The 19,767-nt window shown below is 51.0% G+C and overlaps 1 protein-coding gene across 1 annotated transcript in view; it reads left to right on the top strand.

Moving 5' to 3' along the window:
* The first annotated feature begins 38 nt into the window (after nt 1–38).
* The window catches only part of ST8SIA2 (ST8 alpha-N-acetyl-neuraminide alpha-2,8-sialyltransferase 2), a 76,256-nt gene continuing 56,527 nt past the window's right edge, over nt 39–19,767 (top strand). The window contains exon 1 of the mRNA XM_006142672.3: nt 39–169. Within this exon, the coding sequence (XP_006142734.1) occupies nt 72–169 (98 nt within the window). The 5' untranslated portion in view covers nt 39–71. The remainder of the gene's footprint in view (nt 170–19,767) is intronic.

Raw genomic sequence — 19,767 nt, 5'->3', positions numbered from 1 at the left:
CCCGCCGCTGCGCCCTCCAGCCCCTGTTCCTCGGGCCGGCCCGCGTGGGTCCCAGCGGGCGTGAACCCACCATGCAGCTGCAGTTCCGGAGCTGGATGCTGGCCGCGCTCACGCTGCTCGTGGTCTTCCTCATTTTCGCAGACATATCGGAGATCGAAGAAGAAATCGGGTAAATAGCTGCGCCCGGGCCGTGCCACGATCCCTGGGCGGGATCTTTTCCTGCCCCTGTGCTCTCCCTGCCCCCCTCGCCCGCTTTGTGTGCGCCGCGCCCCCCTGTCGCTCTGCTAGGGAGATGGGGACGGTTTGGTCAGGGGGTGGAGGTGCGGAGGGCCCGGGACGGTTTGCGGAGCTGAGGATGGGGGCACGGCTGCGGGGGGGTGGGGTCCCCGGGCGGGATGCACCGGCAGCCCCCAGTGGGCTCGCGTGGGTAAGCGGACTCGCGCACCCTGCCCCCTTCTCTGGCGTGTCCGCGCACAGTGTCGCCCGGGTCGAGGGAGGGCGCCGGGGAGTGTCTCGCGCGGGCGGAGGGGCCGAGAGTAGAGGAGGCAGGAGTTTCTTTGTCTCCGGCTCCGCTGCTTTCTCGCCTTGGCAAAGTGGGCAGGGGGCGCACGGGGATCTCTGAGCTGGGGGAGGGGATCCCCGGGCCGGAGCTGAGGGCGGGGGCTTTGCACGAGCTCACGCGAAGGGAGATGGCCCCATGCACACACAGACACGCACACGCGCCTCCCGCTGGCCCAGGAGCCGGGGACGGGGACTGGCACTGGTACAGGCGGGCGCACGGGGCTGGGCTGAGACCTCCGCCCACTCGCCTGGCTTTGGACGCTCAGCCAACCTTGCGGCTCCCCCGGCCACCCCAGGTTTCTCGTTCCTACAACGTAGAGAGCCAGACGTTTAGGGAAGTCTGTATGGCTGCCCGTACAGACTGTGGGCTTTGGCCCCCAGACCAGCAACCTCGCCTTAGCTTTTCTTACGATTTCGCCAAAAGTGGGGCGGGACCGCTCCTCCGGACTCCGGACTTCCAGGAGCGCGCACTTGCGGCGCGGGACATGCCCTCAGTGTGTCCCAGAGGCTGACACTCTCGTCCCGCCCTGCTGCCTCTTGCCTATGGGGCCCCAGCACGGCCCATTTCCACAGGCTCCAAAGGGCAGTGGACAAGTGGGGAGGCAGCCGGGGTTGTGAGGGACTAAAGGAGAGCTTCCTGTCCCTGGGCAGGGAGAAGGTGAGGCCTCAGCAAGGGCAGAAACTCCCTTCTCTGCGCGACTCCTGGCAAGCCAGGAGTCCTACATGAGCCCCGAGCAGCGGCACCCCTCCTTTGTCCCATTTGTTATGTCATTTATTATCAGCTCCCCTTGATGGCCTGCCACTCTGTCAGATCCCTCCATAGGGAGATGCCAGTCCTGGGCCCTGGAAGCCCAGCCCACTGGGACCAAAACGGTTAAGTGCCACTTTCCACTCGTCTTTCCTCCCTGCCCCATCCTCTCCCCAGAATTCCTCCCCAGAACTCCGCTGTACTTCAAGAACCCCCCTCTGCCTCTTTCTCCTCCCCATATTCTGTTCTCCCAAGAGCTCCGGAAACTTTCACAAATGCTGTTCCCTTAATACACAACGTGCCACCAGCACCCACGCGGAGATAGACGCGCTACTTTCTGTAGTTTGCCTCAAAAACGTGGATCATACAGCAAACCGGGCAAGCCCTGAGGTGATGGAAGATGCAGGGAAGGGGACCCTTCTGTGAGCCCTGACTCCCACCCCCAGCTTTCTTCTAGGTGTGGGCCCTGCCTGGCCCAGATCACTTGCTGACCTTCGAGATGAGAGAGGGAAGGACCAGGAGCTGCCTTTGTTCAGTCCTAAGAGCCTAAGTGCAGTGCACATGGGGGCATCCCTCACTCACCCATTCACTGAACTTGTTCCAAATACCTTCCACATGCAGGGGGCTTTTAATTTTTAAAACCCAATTAAGAGATCACTTTGCACATCATGTTGCACTTTCTGACAAATGCTTCCCCTCTCACAGGAGCTTGTTCCAACGGGATTGAATAAGCTTCCAGGCCTCAGTTTAAAAGAGTATTTACAGGGTCAGCAGGTGGAATGGAGGTTAAGGTGCTGGGTCTCTCATGGCTGACGGCGTGGTTCAAGTCCTAGACCCAGCTGCTTGAAAAACACTCCAGGTGCATGTGTGTGCAGGCCCAAAATCCTTAGAGGAGAATGGAGGAGAAGGGATTGTGGCATGGCCACCCACCTGGCTGGGTGATTTTTCACTTCCCTCTCTCTGTCTCTGGGTGGTCACACTCGCCCTATGGGCAAAATCTTTAAAACAAAAAAAGAGCATTTACAAATACACACACGTACACAGAATATACGAGCTAGAATTCTGCTGCTGTGGGCATGTTCCCTATTTCTTTTATGTGGTCTCTGGATAAGCTGTTCCAAGGAAAAGACTGATAAACGGGTCAAATGTGGTATCTTCTGTCTCTGTTCTCCCTTGGCATCAAGCTGACTCCTGGCCTGACCAGCCAAGACCCATACCTGAGGCTCTAGCCCCGATTCTGACAGAGCTGTTTGAACCATTCCTGTGCATGCCATGGGACTGGAACCAACACGCCGGTCCCATCCACGATCAGCCCCACATATTTAATCCAGGAGAACGGAGACGTATCTCGATTCTCCATGGCAGGGGTAGAGAGGAATGATGTGAGCAGAGTCTAGGCACCTCAGCAGCCTTTTCTATTCACTAACAAGACAGCTTGTAAACCCAGGATTGCTTATTTAACCCCCAGGACCACCCCAATGTGGAGCAGCCGGGCTCAGTGTGGGTACGTGGCCTGGTGCAGTGACCAGAGAAGGTGCTGAGCGCTCTGGCTTCACCATCTGCCTTCCTGGGAGACCTAGAGCCAGACTCGAGTTCAGGTGCTGTAGCAGCAGCCTTGCCCATCCCTCTCCAAACTTGTCCCAACCCATGCTAGGGAGGAGTACAGACCACCCAGGAGAAAACGATGCTTCTGCAGCAAAACAAGCTGTTTCCTGAAGGCCATGAACAGGGGGCCCTGTGTCCAGAAGGAAAGAACCTCTTTTGGGGTAAATCTTCCAAGGAGAAAGGAAGGAAAAGTGAAAGGAGAAAGTGAATTACACGTGTCTCATTAAATCAACTGAGGTCGGTCTTTCCGAAGCTCTTGATTCCCTTTCTTATACAATGGGGCTTTTGGGGTGATGGTCTCAGAGGTCCTGTCTTGCTGGAGGATCATACAGGGTATCATGAGGGATAGGGCTTTTGTTCCAGGGCTGTTTCTGAGAGACAAGTCTCTTAAGGGATTATGTTCAAAGTTCCAACTTTGAAACACTCTCACTCTCATTCAGCTGAGGCTGAATGAGTAGAGGAAGCGTAGAGAGAGAGTCTCTGTGAAGCACTCAGTGCCCTGCCTGCTGGCCGAGGGGCAAGTTCAAGCCTAAGTCAGAAAGTGGGCGGGGCTTTGGGACCTCCTTCCCCCCCATATCTCGAGCAGCTTCCCACATTTGAGAGGGACTGAACTACGTTGTAAGCTACAATCTTTCAGTCTTGAGTGTCACTCCAGGAAGGCGGTGTGGAAAGAGGCTGCATTGCTCACCTGAGAGTCCCCAGCACCTGGCACACACAATGCAATCCTTTAATATCCATTGGGTATCTCCGGGAGCCTGGCACCACAATGGGCACACACATGCAGCGCCTGGGGCACGGCTGAGACTCACAGGGCCTGACAACAGGAAGGGAACCTAGGGCGCCTCTACAGAAAACTCGGCCCACTTATTGAATTATTGCCAGGGAGCATGGGCACTCACTAGAGAGAGACAGAGAGAGAGGGAGAGAGAGAAAGCACCCCCCAGTGGAGCATAATTACATTGCAGTCCCTTCTCCATTTCTCCATCCTATTGGGATTCCAAGCCACCAGATCAGGATTCGAACTACAGTCAGCCATCTAGCTGCCTTCACCACAAGATCATGGAGCTAGGTCCTGCCCTCTTAAAAAAAATGTATTTCCTCATGAGACTAAGAGATGGGAAGGGTGGGGAAATAGACAAGTATCCACAACCAGGTCTCACGCTATGATCCACCCTCTGCCCCAGCTTCCAGCCAGCCAAGATCACGGTGATGCAAGCCCTCTGTACCACCCAGCTGCCCAGAAACCTCCCCGCTTTTCATCAGTTAGGGTGAATCTGACCCTCTGAGAAGTAATAGCGCTTAACTGAGATCACTCCCTGGCTGGTAGGAGCAAGGCAGGCTCACACAGGTCTCTTGTTCTGTAACCCACCGCCCCAGTCCCCGAATGAGTTCCTTTAATCCTAAAGCAGTCACAGAACTCTGGTTAAAGAAGTGGGTCACGCACAATGACAGTAACAACAGCAGTCATGACAGAGGTAAAGATGACGACGACGGTTAGCATGCACACACGTTTGCCATGAGCCAAGGGCTATCCCAACTGCTTCACAGACATGCACACCGTCCCTCCTCTAGCAGTCTTGGAGTCACTACCAGTGACTCCAAGAACTGCTAGTGTTGAGTTTTCTGGGCCGAAAACTGGATCAACTGTTGATACGTGGAAGTCCTAGTTCTCTGAATCCACATGCACCAAACCCCTCTAAGCTAAGCACAACTTATAAGGAGGACATCAAGGTTCAAGGTTGTACAACTTGCTACCGATAAAGCAAGTGTTTGACCCTAACTCCACAGGAGGGCAAATTCTGCTGACCATCATGCTAGACTCTGAATTTGAATTCTTTTCCCCCTGAATTCAAAGTAGGGACTAGGTTTCAGGACCGGTCTTCACAACTAATTCCCTGAGGTTCTTCCAAAGGCCCCTCCCTAGTTTTCCTGCAAACCTGGTCTGGTCTTAGTAGTCCCCTCTCTTCTCCTTAGTAATTTAGAAATAGAGAAGCTACTAGAGGCCAGAAGAAGGCATAGTGGTTACATTGTTGGACTTCCAAATGGCCAAACATGGGTTGAGTCCCAGACCCAGTGGCTTGAAAACCATGCCAGGCACGTATGTGTGTGTACCCAAGATCCCAGGAGAATAGAGAAGGGACTGTAGTACAGCCATACCCCCAGTGGGCGATTTCTCACTTTCACTGCCACTGTTTCTGTCTCTCTCTCCAGCAAGCACACATGCCCTAAGACAAAAACCTTTTTTTTTAAAAAAAAAAAAAAGAAAAAAAAAGAAAGACAGACAAAAACCAAGGAGTGAGCACTGAACTACTCATCTCTCCAAGACATCCTTCTGTCCAGGCAAGTTCAGTGCAAGCTAAAGGGCAGGATGCAATTAATTAATCCCCACCTGCCACACCAGGTCACCTGCCTTGCGCCTCTTGATTCCCTTTCTTATACAATGGGGCTTTTGGGGTGATGGTCTCAGAGGTCCTGTCTTGCTGGAGGATCATACAGGGTATCATGAGGGATAGGGCTTTTGTTCCAGGGCTGTTTCTGAGAGACAAGTCTCTTAAGGGATTATGTTCAAAGTTCCAACTTTGAAACACTCTCACTCTCATTCAGCTGAGGCTGAATGAGTAGAGGAAGCGTAGAGAGAGAGTCTCTGTGAAGCACTCAGTGCCCTGCCTGCTGGCCGAGGGGCAAGTTCAAGCCTAAGTCAGAAAGTGGGCGGGGCTTTGGGACCTCCTTCCCCCCCATATCTCGAGCAGCTTCCCACATTTGAGAGGGACTGAACTACGTTGTAAGCTACAATCTTTCAGTCTTGAGTGTCACTCCAGGAAGGCGGTGTGGAAAGAGGCTGCATTGCTCACCTGAGAGTCCCCAGCACCTGGCACACACAATGCAATCCTTTAATATCCATTGGGTATCTCCGGGAGCCTGGCACCACAATGGGCACACACATGCAGCGCCTGGGGCACGGCTGAGACTCACAGGGCCTGACAACAGGAAGGGAACCTAGGGCGCCTCTACAGAAAACTCGGCCCACTTATTGAATTATTGCCAGGGAGCATGGGCACTCACTAGAGAGAGACAGAGAGAGAGGGAGAGAGAGAAAGCACCCCCCAGTGGAGCATAATTACATTGCAGTCCCTTCTCCATTTCTCCATCCTATTGGGATTCCAAGCCACCAGATCAGGATTCGAACTACAGTCAGCCATCTAGCTGCCTTCACCACAAGATCATGGAGCTAGGTCCTGCCCTCTTAAAAAAAATGTATTTCCTCATGAGACTAAGAGATGGGAAGGGTGGGGAAATAGACAAGTATCCACAACCAGGTCTCACGCTATGATCCACCCTCTGCCCCAGCTTCCAGCCAGCCAAGATCACGGTGATGCAAGCCCTCTGTACCACCCAGCTGCCCAGAAACCTCCCCGCTTTTCATCAGTTAGGGTGAATCTGACCCTCTGAGAAGTAATAGCGCTTAACTGAGATCACTCCCTGGCTGGTAGGAGCAAGGCAGGCTCACACAGGTCTCTTGTTCTGTAACCCACCGCCCCAGTCCCCGAATGAGTTCCTTTAATCCTAAAGCAGTCACAGAACTCTGGTTAAAGAAGTGGGTCACGCACAATGACAGTAACAACAGCAGTCATGACAGAGGTAAAGATGACGACGACGGTTAGCATGCACACACGTTTGCCATGAGCCAAGGGCTATCCCAACTGCTTCACAGACATGCACACCGTCCCTCCTCTAGCAGTCTTGGAGTCACTACCAGTGACTCCAAGAACTGCTAGTGTTGAGTTTTCTGGGCCGAAAACTGGATCAACTGTTGATACGTGGAAGTCCTAGTTCTCTGAATCCACATGCACCAAACCCCTCTAAGCTAAGCACAACTTATAAGGAGGACATCAAGGTTCAAGGTTGTACAACTTGCTACCGATAAAGCAAGTGTTTGACCCTAACTCCACAGGAGGGCAAATTCTGCTGACCATCATGCTAGACTCTGAATTTGAATTCTTTTCCCCCTGAATTCAAAGTAGGGACTAGGTTTCAGGACCGGTCTGCACAACTCATTCCCTGAGGTTCTTCCAAAGGCCCCTCCCTAGTTTTCCTGCAAACCTGGTCTGGTCTTAGTAGTCCCCTCTCTTCTCCTTAGTAATTTAGAAATAGAGAAGCTACTAGAGGCCAGAAGAAGGCATAGTGGTTACATTGTTGGACTTCCAAATGGCCAAACATGGGTTGAGTCCCAGACCCAGTGGCTTGAAAACCATGCCAGGCACGTATGTGTGTGTACCCAAGATCCCAGGAGAATAGAGAAGGGACTGTAGTACAGCCATACCCCCAGTGGGCGATTTCTCACTTTCACTGCCACTGTTTCTGTCTCTCTCTCCAGCAAGCACACATGCCCTAAGACAAAAACCTTTTTTTTTAAAAAAAAAAAAAAGAAAAAAAAAGAAAGACAGACAAAAACCAAGGAGTGAGCACTGAACTACTCATCTCTCCAAGACATCCTTCTGTCCAGGCAAGTTCAGTGCAAGCTAAAGGGCAGGATGCAATTAATTAATCCCCACCTGCCACACCAGGTCACCTGCCTTGGGCAGGAGCACTCCAGGCTCCCAAAGAGATCTTTGGGCTAAAGCAGGAGAGGAAATTTCATTCCTTGGCCAACTTAATTCTGATGAAAAGGAATGGCCTTCCCTGCTTCTTCATGTCCTAAGTTTGGGCCTCCAGGTGTCCGGAGCAGGAGTAACAGGGAATAGTGAGCAATTGGTCCTTTCTGATCCCAGACCTATTAGGATGGACCTCTGGCCAGTCAGAGCTGATGCTGTCTAGTACACGGTGGCTAGGGGTCCTCAGTTCCTTTCCCATCAGGCCCTGCCTGGGAAAGTAACAGACAAGGGCTAGGTCTGATCATCAGCCGTGACCACAACCGTGAGCAGGTGGCAACCACGGCCATCAGCCAAGAGTGAGGTGAGGTGTACTGTGTACAACGCTGGTCCCCAACCTTTTCTGGCAACAGAGACTGGTTTCTTGGAAGACTTTCTCCCTGGGCCAGCAAGGGGATGGTTTGGGGGTGGTTCAAGCACAGCTGCATTTCTCACGGACTCTATTTCTGTTATCAGTACACTGAACCATGTAATGAACTAATTATACAACACCAGGGTGTGAGCTTCTTTAAGAATCTAATGCCCCTGCAAATGTGACAGGAGGCGGGGCGGAGGAGGCGGGGCGTAATGTAAATGATGGGGAGAGGCTGTAAATACAGAGGAAGCTCCACCCCCTGCCCCCGGCTCACCTCCTCCTGTGTGGCCTGGTTCCACAGGTCCATAGCTCAGGGGTTGGGGACCTCTGATTTAGTGGAAGAGCCCAGGTAAAAGGGGAAGACAAACGATCCTGAACGCTGCAGTCCAGGCACTCAGGAAGGCAGAGATACGTTTGCTCAAGGTGACACCATTTTTTCTATTTTTTGGAGGGGGGCAGTCCATTGTTTCCCCAGTTCTAGTGTACTTCACTCAAGTACTAACATCATTGGAGGCTAAAATAGGAGAGAAAAAGGTCTGGTTTTCACTCACTTGCTCCAACTCCTTGTTGCCAACTGTTCCTAGCATCAAATTTAAATTGTAAATAGATACTCAGTCTTAGAAACCAATTCACCACTCAGGGCCTCCTTCCTAGTAAAGCAGGGTTGCTAGGCTTTAAAATTGTTTAGATTTTTATAAATTGAGAATGTTGTAAATTGCAAATTAGAAATTCTTCTCAGAGACAGAAAGGAATTCTAGAAAGGCTTCCAGTGCTTTTTAGCAGGACACACAAAGCACTACATAAAGCAGCGCTTGCCCCTCTGTTCAGCACCCCTGGGCTCCAGCTTTTCTGTGTTACTCAGAGTTCTCCAGAAGATACTGCGATTTCACACCTCTGGGCCTTTACACATGCTGTTCCTCTTTCCTGGAGCTCCTTCTCCCCCCCCCTTTCCTGCCATCCACTCCCACCGCGGGTCCTTCCTTACCCTAACTGCCCTGGTTAGGGGCAGTGACTCCTTCAAGGATAAGATCTGGTATCATCTCCTTGGCAAAGCATCCCTAGACCCCATCCCCTCCTTGGACAGTCTGGGCCGGCTGCCCCTCCTCTGTGTTTCCTGAACAGCCCTCTGTGCATGCCAGCCTTCAGTAGAGATAGAGTCCACAGCCACGTTCTTTTGATCCCTGGTCCCCAGCTCCTGGTGATAAAGACAAGACTTCGTAAAGGAACATGATAAAATATATTTTTGGAATGAAGGAGCTCAGGACCAGGGTAGGACAACAAGGAGCATTCTGCCTCTCCGCCCCAAAGGGCCATGCCACTCTAATAACTAAACACACTCTGCTTGATCAGAAAGCCCACTGCATTCCCTGTGTGTCCACCATGGAGGGCACAGCCCAGAGAAGGGACAGTCTGGCTGTGACATTATTCACAGCCTCGGAATGTGGGCGGGCAGGCATGGGGAAGGCCTATGCAACTGAAGGGCCCTAGTTTGTAAAAGAGGAGGATGGGTGGTGGGTTTGCCCATTGCTGATTCAGGCATAAATCTATGAGGTTGTAGGAAAAGTCTTGGCTTTTCACCATGGAAAAAAATGCATGACCCAGTAGAACCCAGACTCCAAGTCATTGCCCATTTGTGTCTGTGGTGTGTTTTATTGTTTTGTTTTTGTTTTTGTTTTTGTTGTTGTTGTTTTATCTTTTTAGGTTTTTGCCATAGGGTGTGTGCTTATCAGAGAGAAATAGAGAGACAGAGAGAGAGAAAGTAAGAAATCACCCCCCGGAGGAGATGGCCACTCTGGGATCCCTCTTCCTCCATTCTCCTTGGGATTGGGGCATGCATACGTACATACACATTATGTTTTTCAAGCCACCAGTTCCGGGATTCAAACTGCAGGATCAGTAAAATGGGAATTCAACACTTTAAACACCATGCCACCTGCTGGCCCTGTCTTTTTCTTTTCTTTCTTTCTTTTTTAAGTTTGTTTCCTTCTCCCATGAGTCAGAGAAACAAAAAGAGAAAGACAGCAACCTCCACAGGACCTTGACAGGATGATCCGTCCCCAGCATTCAGCCAGCCCTAGATGATGGGCACCCAGTATACTCAGAAAACTTTCTGGCCTCGAACCAGGACCTTTCTCATGTGGCATTGCAGTGTGTCATGTGTCACCTCTATGCCACAGTCTGGCCCCTCTGCCCAGCTCTTCATTCTCCGGAGAGCCACTTTGAGCCCTGCCACCGCCCTCTGCTTGGAGCCCAGGTGCCAACTCCGCCGTAATCACTGCAAGGGCTCCCACGCAGGCACGGAGAGCAGGTCAGGCACTTGCCTGGGGGCCAGCTGCTTCTGTCCAAGTTCTGAGCCCCGGAAAGAGGCCAGAAGGCGAGCATTGGTGACAATGAGAGAAGACTATGAGGTCAGGTCACTGTGCGTCCTTTCAGGCTGTTCTTTGGGAAGCACTTTAAAGTGATGTTTACATTTCGAAACGCTGGTTATACCAGGAATAGTCACGACCGGTCAAGGCTGGAGGCAGCTGCCTGGACCCTAGGTAGGTTCAGGAGCCTCCTCTCTCTCAGCTGCCTCGAGCAAAAGCAGGCTAGAAAGACAGATGGAAGGGTGCAGTGGGAAACAGCTGAGGGACAGACAGGACCAGGAAGCCTCCAGCCGGTGAGTCGGACAGGGCCAGACTCATCTCCTGGGCGAAGCCCCGTGCCCTGTGTCTGCCAGCCTGCTGTCTCGCTAGGCTGAGGCGTGGCCTTAAGTGTTGAGATTAGTCACTCTCCTGGTGGCAGCTGGGCTGGTTTTAAATTCTCAGCAGTCGCCTGCAATTCGTCACCCGGCTAGGAAGCCACCAGTGTCCTGACGGGACCTGTGTGTCCTGGCGTTTTCTCGGCTTCAACTGTCACTGACTCGGTGGTGACCCGATGTGACCACGTGTGTGTTGTACGTTGGCGGCTCTTGGGATCCTGATTCGCTCCCCCTGGGAATCCAGCGTCCCACCTTGCTGGGGCGGCTGTGCGTTCGGGTTCCGAACCGGTCCTGCAGGAATGGCGCTCTAGGCTCTGCTGAAGGGTTTCTCTGGCACTTTTTTTATGACAATCAGAGGAACACAGAGGGGCTCAGCCTTGCTTCCTGGTTCCCTTTTTGGTTCTGCCTCCTCTCACCTCTTACCCGTGGCAAGATCGAAAGGATCTCAGGGAAGAGAATTCCAAATACTGACCCACAGATAGGTGGTGATTTGAAAGGGAAAAGAAGGGGCCAGCAGATGGCATAATGGCTGCACTGCTGGACTCCCACATCGTGGACCGCAGTTTGAGTCCCGGATCCGGTGGCTTATACCACGCCAGGTGCGTGTGCATGCTGCCCAAAATACTTAGAGGAGAATGGAGAAGAAAATAAAAGCATGGCCATTGAAAAGAATATTTAAGAAAATAAAGCATAGCCATTCTCTGGTGGGGGTGGGGCGTGATTTCTCTCTTTCTGTCTCTCTTTGTCTCTCCAGCGAGCATACATGCCCTATACCAAAAAATCTCTCTCTAAAAAAGGAAAAAGGAAAGAAAATAAACCACCGTGTAGCCTTGATGAAGTCAGTATTGAGGACCAGCCAGTAGTCTGCTGGTTCAGGTGGCTAGGTCCCATGTGGCTGACTGCGGGGTTCGAATCTTGTACCCAGTGGCTTGAAAAATTCAAGTGTGCTTGTGCCAAAAATTCCAGGAAGAGAGTGGAGGAGAAGGGAGTACCGTGTGCCCAGCCTCCCCCGGGGCGTGCTTTCTCACTTTCTTCTCTGTTTTTCTCTGTCCCTCTCTGGCAAGTGCACATACCTCACAGCAAAATAATTAAAAATAAAAAGGGGGGGGGCACGTGTGGGCGCGCACACACATGCATGCCCAAGGTCCCAAAAGGAGAAATAGAGAAGGGATTGCAGTGTGATCAGGCCCCATGGGGGCTGCATTCTAACTTTCCCTCTCTCTTCCTTCCTGGCGTGCACACACATCCTCATGTAAATTCTTTATTTTAGAAAAAGTTAGCGTCGAGTTCCCAGCTTCACAGTCTGAGAACCTTTCCAGATTCCGAGATGTTCTTTTTTTTTTTGTTTCTGGCCCAAGGAAGTCCTTTCTTTTATGGAAGAAGGTGGTGGTAGATTGTAGTTATAGGGCTCTTCCTTGGCCGAAGAGGCTGGTAACCTCATAACGCCTCAACCCCAATTTGGGGGAAATGGTACTAGCTCTTGAAATGTACTAGTCTGTAGCCTGGGTCCTCAAGGCCCACTGCAGGGATCGCTTTGGCAAACATGCCCTCACTCCTCACCTACTTCCCCCATGGAGGTTGATGCCAGCAGAAAAGAACAGGTCATTTTCTAGACGTCTGCCCTGTGCCACGTAATAGCTTCAACAGGCTTTACTCCACGCCTGCAAAACTTCTGACCATCCATGAAGTCTGGTATTATTACTGTTCCCATTATACAGATGGGGAAACTGAGATGCAGAGCAGCTAAGTAACTCAGCCAAAATCACATAGCTGGGATTTGAACCCAGGCTACAGAGAAACAAGGTGAACTTTCCAAAAATGGTGGACTATATCTGATGGGGAAAATACGCGTGCTTGTACTTCAGGGGATTAGCCTCAGACAGAAAGGTCTGGGGGAGATGGAAACCTGGAATGCAGCAATGCTGAACTCCTTGCGCTGGTACCACAAAGAGCTGGGGTCTAGGGCTGGAGCACCTGAGAGAAATGTCTAAAGACGCTGGACATCAAAGCACTCCTTGGCTGTTACTAAGCTGCCTGCATGCGCTTCACTGAGAGGTGACCATTCACGTGGCAAACGGCCCTGCTTCACAGCTGGCACATGCAGTAAGAGGGCCCTAGAGTTCTGGGCGGTCCCTGCATGGGTCTGGTGGCCTGCCCAGCCTGCGATCTAATTCCAGGCTCTGCTCCGTTATGAAAAGTGGAGGACTGGAGAGGGAAGGCCTCTAGGGGTGACAGGAGACAATACAGGGGAACCTTTTAAAAACCAATCTGCTCTTCCTGATAAAGACAACCTCTGGCCAGGCCGGGAGCCAAAGATTTAATTGTATTTATTTTTGCCATTACCTTCTATTTAGGGCAAGGAATATTGGTACTCTATTTATGGTAGCAATATAAAGATTCCTTTTGTGATAAATTCCTTTATGTTTTTAAAGTGCGTCAACTTAAAAAAAAAGTCAATAAAGTCAAGTTAGCAAAATGCATGAAGGTAGACCTGGAAAATGACCCACGTTTATGCAATGACATGCCAGCCTCGCTTCTTCCTCATGGCCATTATAAAACTCCTGGCAGAACTTCCAGAGCAGACTGAGTACAGTACCCAGTCACAGAAAGGATCTGTCATTGTATTTGGGAAATTGCACACAACGAAAGAATCCTCCCATGAAATGATTGTGTGGATGATTTAAACCCTGTGTTCGAACACTCCTCTAGGAAAACGTGGTCCTGCTCAAAGGAAAGGATGCTTGAGGCCCAAGAGGGTGGTCTGCAACATCAGCAGGTCAGACCCAAGCCCCTCACCCCCGTCTTCTGGAATGTTCTGCTTCTCTTTGGCTCCTCTCCACTAGGCACCTGTGGGGTGGTGTCTTTCCTGCCTACTAGAGGGTGGTTTCATGTGCTAAGGATCATTTCACCTCGTGCCATGTTGAACTTTTAGCTCCTTGCGTGGTCTCTGCCAGAGGGCAGGTGTTCATTTGGAGGAAGAAGGAAATAAGAAAGGAAGGGGAGGAGGGCCAGCAGGTGGCATGGTGGGTAAGCCACTGGATTCCCACGTGGCCGACCGTAGTTCAAGTCCCAGACCTGGTGGCTTGAAAATCACACTGGGTACGTATGCATACATGCCCAAAATCCCAAGAGGAGAGTGAAGGAGAGGGGATTTGAGGTATGGCCATTCCCTTCCCCAACCAAGGTGGGGAGTGATTTCTCACTTTCCCTCTCTTTCTGTCTTTTTCCAGTGAGTGCATTTCCTCCGCAGCAAAAAAAAAAAAAAAAAAAAGTCTTAAAAAAAAAAAAAAAGTGAGGGAGACCAGCAGTTAGTGTAATGGCTACGTCGCTGGACTCCTACGTAGTTGACCACGGTTCGAGTTCCAGACCCGGTGGCTTAAACTCGTGCCAGGCGCGTGTGCATGCCCAAGATCCCAAGAGGAGAATGGAGGAGAAGGGATTGTGGCATGGCCATCCCCCCGGGGGGGGATTTCTCACTTTCTGTCTCTCTGTCTGTCTCTGTCTGTCTGGTGAGCGCACGTGCCCTATAGCATAAACCTCTCCAAAAAAAAAAAAAAAAAAATGAAAGAAAGAAAAGAAAAGAAAAGGAAAGTGAGGGAGAGGAGAGAGTTAGTTCCTTGAAGGACAGTTGAAAAGAACCCTGTCACCTATACTCCAGCATCGTTAACTTCTGTCTCTCCATAGACAAGGGAGAGAAAATGTGCTAGGGAGTTATTGGGTTGTCATTAAAGTCATGATGCTTTTTTGTACAGGAAAACAGAAAAACATGTCACGACCTTTCCAATGACCCCATACATTAGCTGTCTGCATAACTGCCTGATTTGAAATCCGTTGAGTTCCAGCTTTTTTAGACATGAAGCCTCCTTCCCTTTCTCCCTGAGTCCATGAAGACCAGCCCAGGATTTTGGTGAGGATTCCTAGCAGGCTAACTCACGGTTCTCTACAAGCTCCCTGGCCTTGTACGCAGAAGCCAGGGGACCGGAGGGATGTGGCCAGAATTGGGAATCAGGCAAGCTGGCTCCCGGCAGGCTGAGATCAAGCCGATAACAAGGAGATTAATAAGGGTCCGCAACCTCCTCAATCCTGGAGCACGGAGGAGGGTTTCTAAATCAATGCTGGTCTGGCAGGCTTAATGGTGCCTAATCTTACCTTTTTGAAGCTCAAACATGTGGGAGTTGAGATCAATTGAGATAAAGTCAAGTAAAACGTGTTGACTTTTGGATTTTTAGTCTTCATCAGAGTCCCATCGTAAAGTGTTGTTTTTATTTTCTGACTTGGAAATCAGTAGAGATTGGCCACGGGAGAGGATTGTTCTGTCTGGATTAGGTGACGGTGTATTTGCTTTTCTTCTTCTTCTTTATTTTTCAGTTTGCTATAGGGTGAGTGTGCTAGCAAGAGCGAGACAGAGAAAGATAGAGTGGAAAAGAAAGAAATCGCCCCCCGGGGGATGGCCACGTGACAGTTCCTTTTCCTCCATCCTCCTCTCAGGATTTTGGGTGCACACATGCACATTCCCCCGGCATGCTTTTCAAGCTGCCGGGCCTGGGACTCAAACTGCACAGCTGGTTATGTGGGGTCTAGCTGTCTTAACCTCTGCTCCACCACTGGCGCGCTTTTGTTCTTTTATCCATTTTCCACTAGATAATTTTCATGAGAGAGAGGGGCCATTTCTGTCTTGTGCATCCCTGTATGCCCAGAGCGTGGCACCTGTAGATGCGATAACTATTCCTCAAATGCGGGGTTTCGTGCCAGCACAGACTGACGCGGCATGAGCTGGTCTGCTGGAAAAGCCGACCTGTTCCCAATTAGGCGCTTTACACAAGGCCTTCACAGCGCCCCTAGAGAAAAGTGTCAGGCCAGTTCCCAGGTACTGGGTTTCCGTGACAGTTACCGAGAGCTTTATGCAGTCACCACGAAGCTGTGGGGATAAAACGCATCTGACGCACCACGCAGGTGTTTACAAGCCCTGTGCTAGATGCATGTGACACGCAGAGATGCACACAGCAAGGAGCGCAGCATATGGAAGGCGCTCATGGAGCTCCTGGTCAGGTGGGGGGAGAGATTCCTGGCAAGACGAGGAGAAACATGTCTAAAGGTGAATTCAGAGGTCTGGGCTTTGGCTGAGGATTTCGGCAGGCCCTCACCATTCTGAGCCTCAACTTCCCCATCTGTAAAAGGCAGGTTAGATGAACCCACAGGAATTCTCTAACCTAAAGCACCACAACTGGGTGACTGTCTTGATGAGCTTCCCTGCTAAGTGGAGTTTTGGCGCACTAGAAATAGCTAATCCCATTGCTATGCTTCTAAATCCCTTGTCCTGAAATTTTAGAACAGGGCAATAAATATTAGGTTGCTGGAAAAGCCATGGTGCATTTCAACATAGAAAAACATAGACAAATACGTTATGACTTTTCCAACAACCAAATAGGTAACTTTTTTTTTTTTTTTTTCTTAAGAGAGCTCTTTGCTGGGAGTGTGCACTTGCTGGAGAACAGAGATAAAAAGCGAGAAATCACCCCCCCAGGGGGATGGCCATGCCACAACCCCTTCTCCTGAAGCCTCTGGGTCCATGGTCAGTCATATGGGAGTCAAGTGATGTAACCATTATGCCATCTGCTACTGTCATGGGGGCTGGTCTATTTTCACATACTACCTGCTCTACATGATAAAGAAAACACAACCCACTAGGAAAGAGAAAGACAAAGTGCCACCCTGAACATCTACTCCAGGCCAGGCACTGCAGCTGACACCTTCGCATCTCAGTGGAACCTGATAAACTTACAAGATGGCGGTCAATGGCATCGTTACTCCTTCCCCACTCAGCACCATGTGGAGAAGCATGAGATCACAGCAGGATGGGTGTTCTGGATAAATCATGCTGAACATGCCATGCTTTAGAAAAGTGCTCGAGGACCCGGCAGAAGACATGGACGAGCGCCTATCAAGCACAGTTCAGTTTGGTGATTTGGGAAGCCTTCTTCATTTGGCTACCAGGAAAATACACGAGAGCCCACAAACATCTTCTGTGTGTTGTCTGTTAGCCCAGCTGCAGTCCCTGTCCTCCACGGTGAGCCTTGCCATGTAATAAAAGCAAAACTGACAACAGAGTGCTCGGGAGTCATATCTAGGAGCTCTGAAGAGAGTTTCCCTCAAGACCTCGGTGAGATCAGGCTCAGGTTGAAGGAAGGGGTCAAGGTCTTCACCGGAAAGACACTGAAGTTGGGGACCCAGGTGGAGAGAAGGGCCTGAACCAAAGACGTGACCAGCGTTCTTGTCTGTGCCTTGGCTGGGGCAGAGGCTTGAGAGGATCTCGAGGTGGGAAATAACCAGGGAGGACAGAGGCTCCAAGCCACGCTGACGAGGCTGAGCAGCTCCGACTTGATTCTTTGGAGGATTCTGCAGTTGAACTTGAGGGCTAAAGATCTCTGTGAGAGGGTTCAGGAGATCCAAAAACTCCTTGAAATTATAGGCCCTTTCTGGGTGGAGGACCCATACATTTGAAAGCATTTTCAAGGGGTCCATGAAGGCTTGAAAACAGCTGCAATGGATGGCTGAAGTGCTTGGGAAGCTTGAAGTGCTTTCAACAAGGGCTGCGCCGACAGGGTGTGAGCTGCCTGGAGGGGGCAGGAGCTGGGAGGAGGACCCAGACCATCATGCAAGCAGCCTTGAGAGTCTCTCAGAAAGGGAGGGGGAGTTGGGGTGGTGGTTACAGAGGAGAAAGGACAGCACCTTGTCTAGCACCTTGGACAGCAGGTAACACCTGGGCTAAACCTACTGTTGTCAGAATCCAGCAGAAAGTCCAAGTTCCCTTTTTCTTTTTAAAAGAGATTTTTGCTATAGGGCATATTCACTCACTGGAGAGACAGAGAGACAGAAAGCAAGAAATCACCCCACCCCTTACCCCCCAGTGGGGATGGCCACGTGGGAATCCTTTCTCCTCTATTCTTTTCCCGAGATTTTGGACACACACAGCTGGCCTGAGTTTCAAGTCACCGGGTCTGGGACTTGAGCTGCAGTCAACTACACAAGATTCCAGCAATAAAACCATTATACCATCTGCTGTTCCCAGAAAGTCTAAGTTCTATGGCCCTATTGTGAGTTTGGGGATTTTTAAGTTTATTTTTTTATTTTGTCCACGAGTGAGTAACAGAGAGAAAGAGAGAGTCTGGCACTTCCAATAGGACCTTGACACCATGATCCACCCCCAGTCTCAGCTAGCCCCAGATCACAGGCATATGCCGGTGTACTCAGGGAGGTCTCAGGACACAAACCCAGAACTTTTTTGTTTGTTTGTTTTAATTTTGCCATAGGATGTATGTGCTTGCTGGAGACGAGGGCTGGGGAAGGGGGGGTAAGTATGAGAAAGCACCTCCTAGGGTGGATGGCCACACCACAATACCTTCTTCTACACTTCTCCCTTTTTTTGGGATTTTGGACAGACACACACACACACACACGCACACACACATACATACACACACACACACACACACACACACACACACACATACCTGGTATATTTCTCACATTGCCGGGTCCAGGACTCGAACCACACAATCAGTCACACGGAACCCAGCTGTCTCAACCACCACACCACCTGCTGGCCCTGAGTTTGGTTTTAAACATGATGACTTTAAGAGGATGCGTTCATCCGCATAGAAATGGAGACACTGAAAAAAAATCACTGAATCACCAATTATTGGCACAAGTACAGAAATAAAAGCTAGCCTGCCTATTCCTTTTTTTTTTTTTTTAAAACAGAGATGGCTGTTAAGGCCCCAAAATAGGAATGACTTATCCGTGGCCACCTAAATGGTGGGCAGCTCACAGGAGAGTAGTACTTGGGAGAGAAGCCGGAGCGGGAGATGGAGCTCTGATGCCATCAGGGTGGAAATGGTAGTTGAAGCCATTCATGGAGGTGGAATCCCCACAGCAGCAAAGACCCTGGGGTTAAGCCTCAGCCTTTGCTCTCATCTCATGTCAAAGGTCACGGAGGACGGTCTGAGAGGCAGGAGAAGAGACAAGAGGCCAAAGCAGGGAGTGGAGGAGGCAAGCGCTCTTGGCAGGAGGGTCAAGAGTGGAGAGAAAAATAATTTGTATTTGTTTTTTAAGAGAGATTTTTGCTATAGGGCATTTGCACTCTCTGGAGACAGAGGCAGAGAGACAGAAAGCGAGAAATCACCCCCCAGGAGGGATGGCCACGCCACAATCCCTTATCCTCCATTCTCCTCTCAGGATTTTGGGCATGCATGCACGCACACATGCCCAGCATGAGTTTGAAGCTGCCAGGTACGGGACTTGATCCGCAATCAACTACGTGGGAGTCCAGCAATGTAACCATTATACCGTGTGCTGGTCCGTGCATCAGGAATCTTAAAGGAGGAAATTTTCTACAGGAAGTTGGTGGCAGGACAGGGAGGGAGAAGGGGAGGCTCTGAGGCAGCCTCTAGGTGTGACACCCTCAAATGTCACCTTGAGCCATTGGCCCCAGGGCACCATCCAGAGCCACCAGCGCAGACCTTGGGGGCTTACAGCCTGTGGCTCTGATGCCTCCTGCAGGCCCCAGTACATGGAGAGTCTGTACTGATACTCAAGCAATAGGAAGAGCAGCACAGAGGGGCTGCGCGCTCATGCCACCTTTTCACCTCTCACCTGGGTGTTAGAACAGAAGCCTGCCTCCCAGCTCTCTGAACCTGCTGTCAGAATCCACCGGAAGTATTCAAACCACATGGCCAGAGCCTCCGAGGAGGAGGGGGACATGGGCTTAAAGTGAAAGGGGGCCACATCAGGTCCCTGCATGTGCTCCCCTGCGCTTCTGGTTCAGAACCTTCTCTCAGCCCTGGCTGAGTGAAGCCTCTGGAGCCCAGGTGCTCTGACCACTAGCCCTGCCCTCTGTTCTCTTCCTGGATCACTCTGGTTGCTCGAGGCCCCAGGGCGACTCAGCTCACCTTTGTACCTGGTTCTCCCATTTAGGACAATCAGAGAGGCATTTGCATCCAGCCTCAGCCCCTCCTGGCTGGAAACCCTTGGATAGGACGCTCTGTCTTGGAGTGAAATGGGGGCAGTAAACGTACCCACCGCGTGGGTTTGTGCTGGGAGCGGAAAGAGT

This window comes from Tupaia chinensis, unplaced genomic scaffold (genome assembly GCF_000334495.1).
Source record: "Tupaia chinensis unplaced genomic scaffold, TupChi_1.0 Scaffold000078_1, whole genome shotgun sequence".
In the NCBI taxonomy this organism is placed as follows: domain Eukaryota; kingdom Metazoa; phylum Chordata; class Mammalia; order Scandentia; family Tupaiidae; genus Tupaia; species Tupaia belangeri.
Note: the sequence above shows the minus strand (reverse complement) of the source record. Positions and strands in the feature narration are given on the sequence as shown.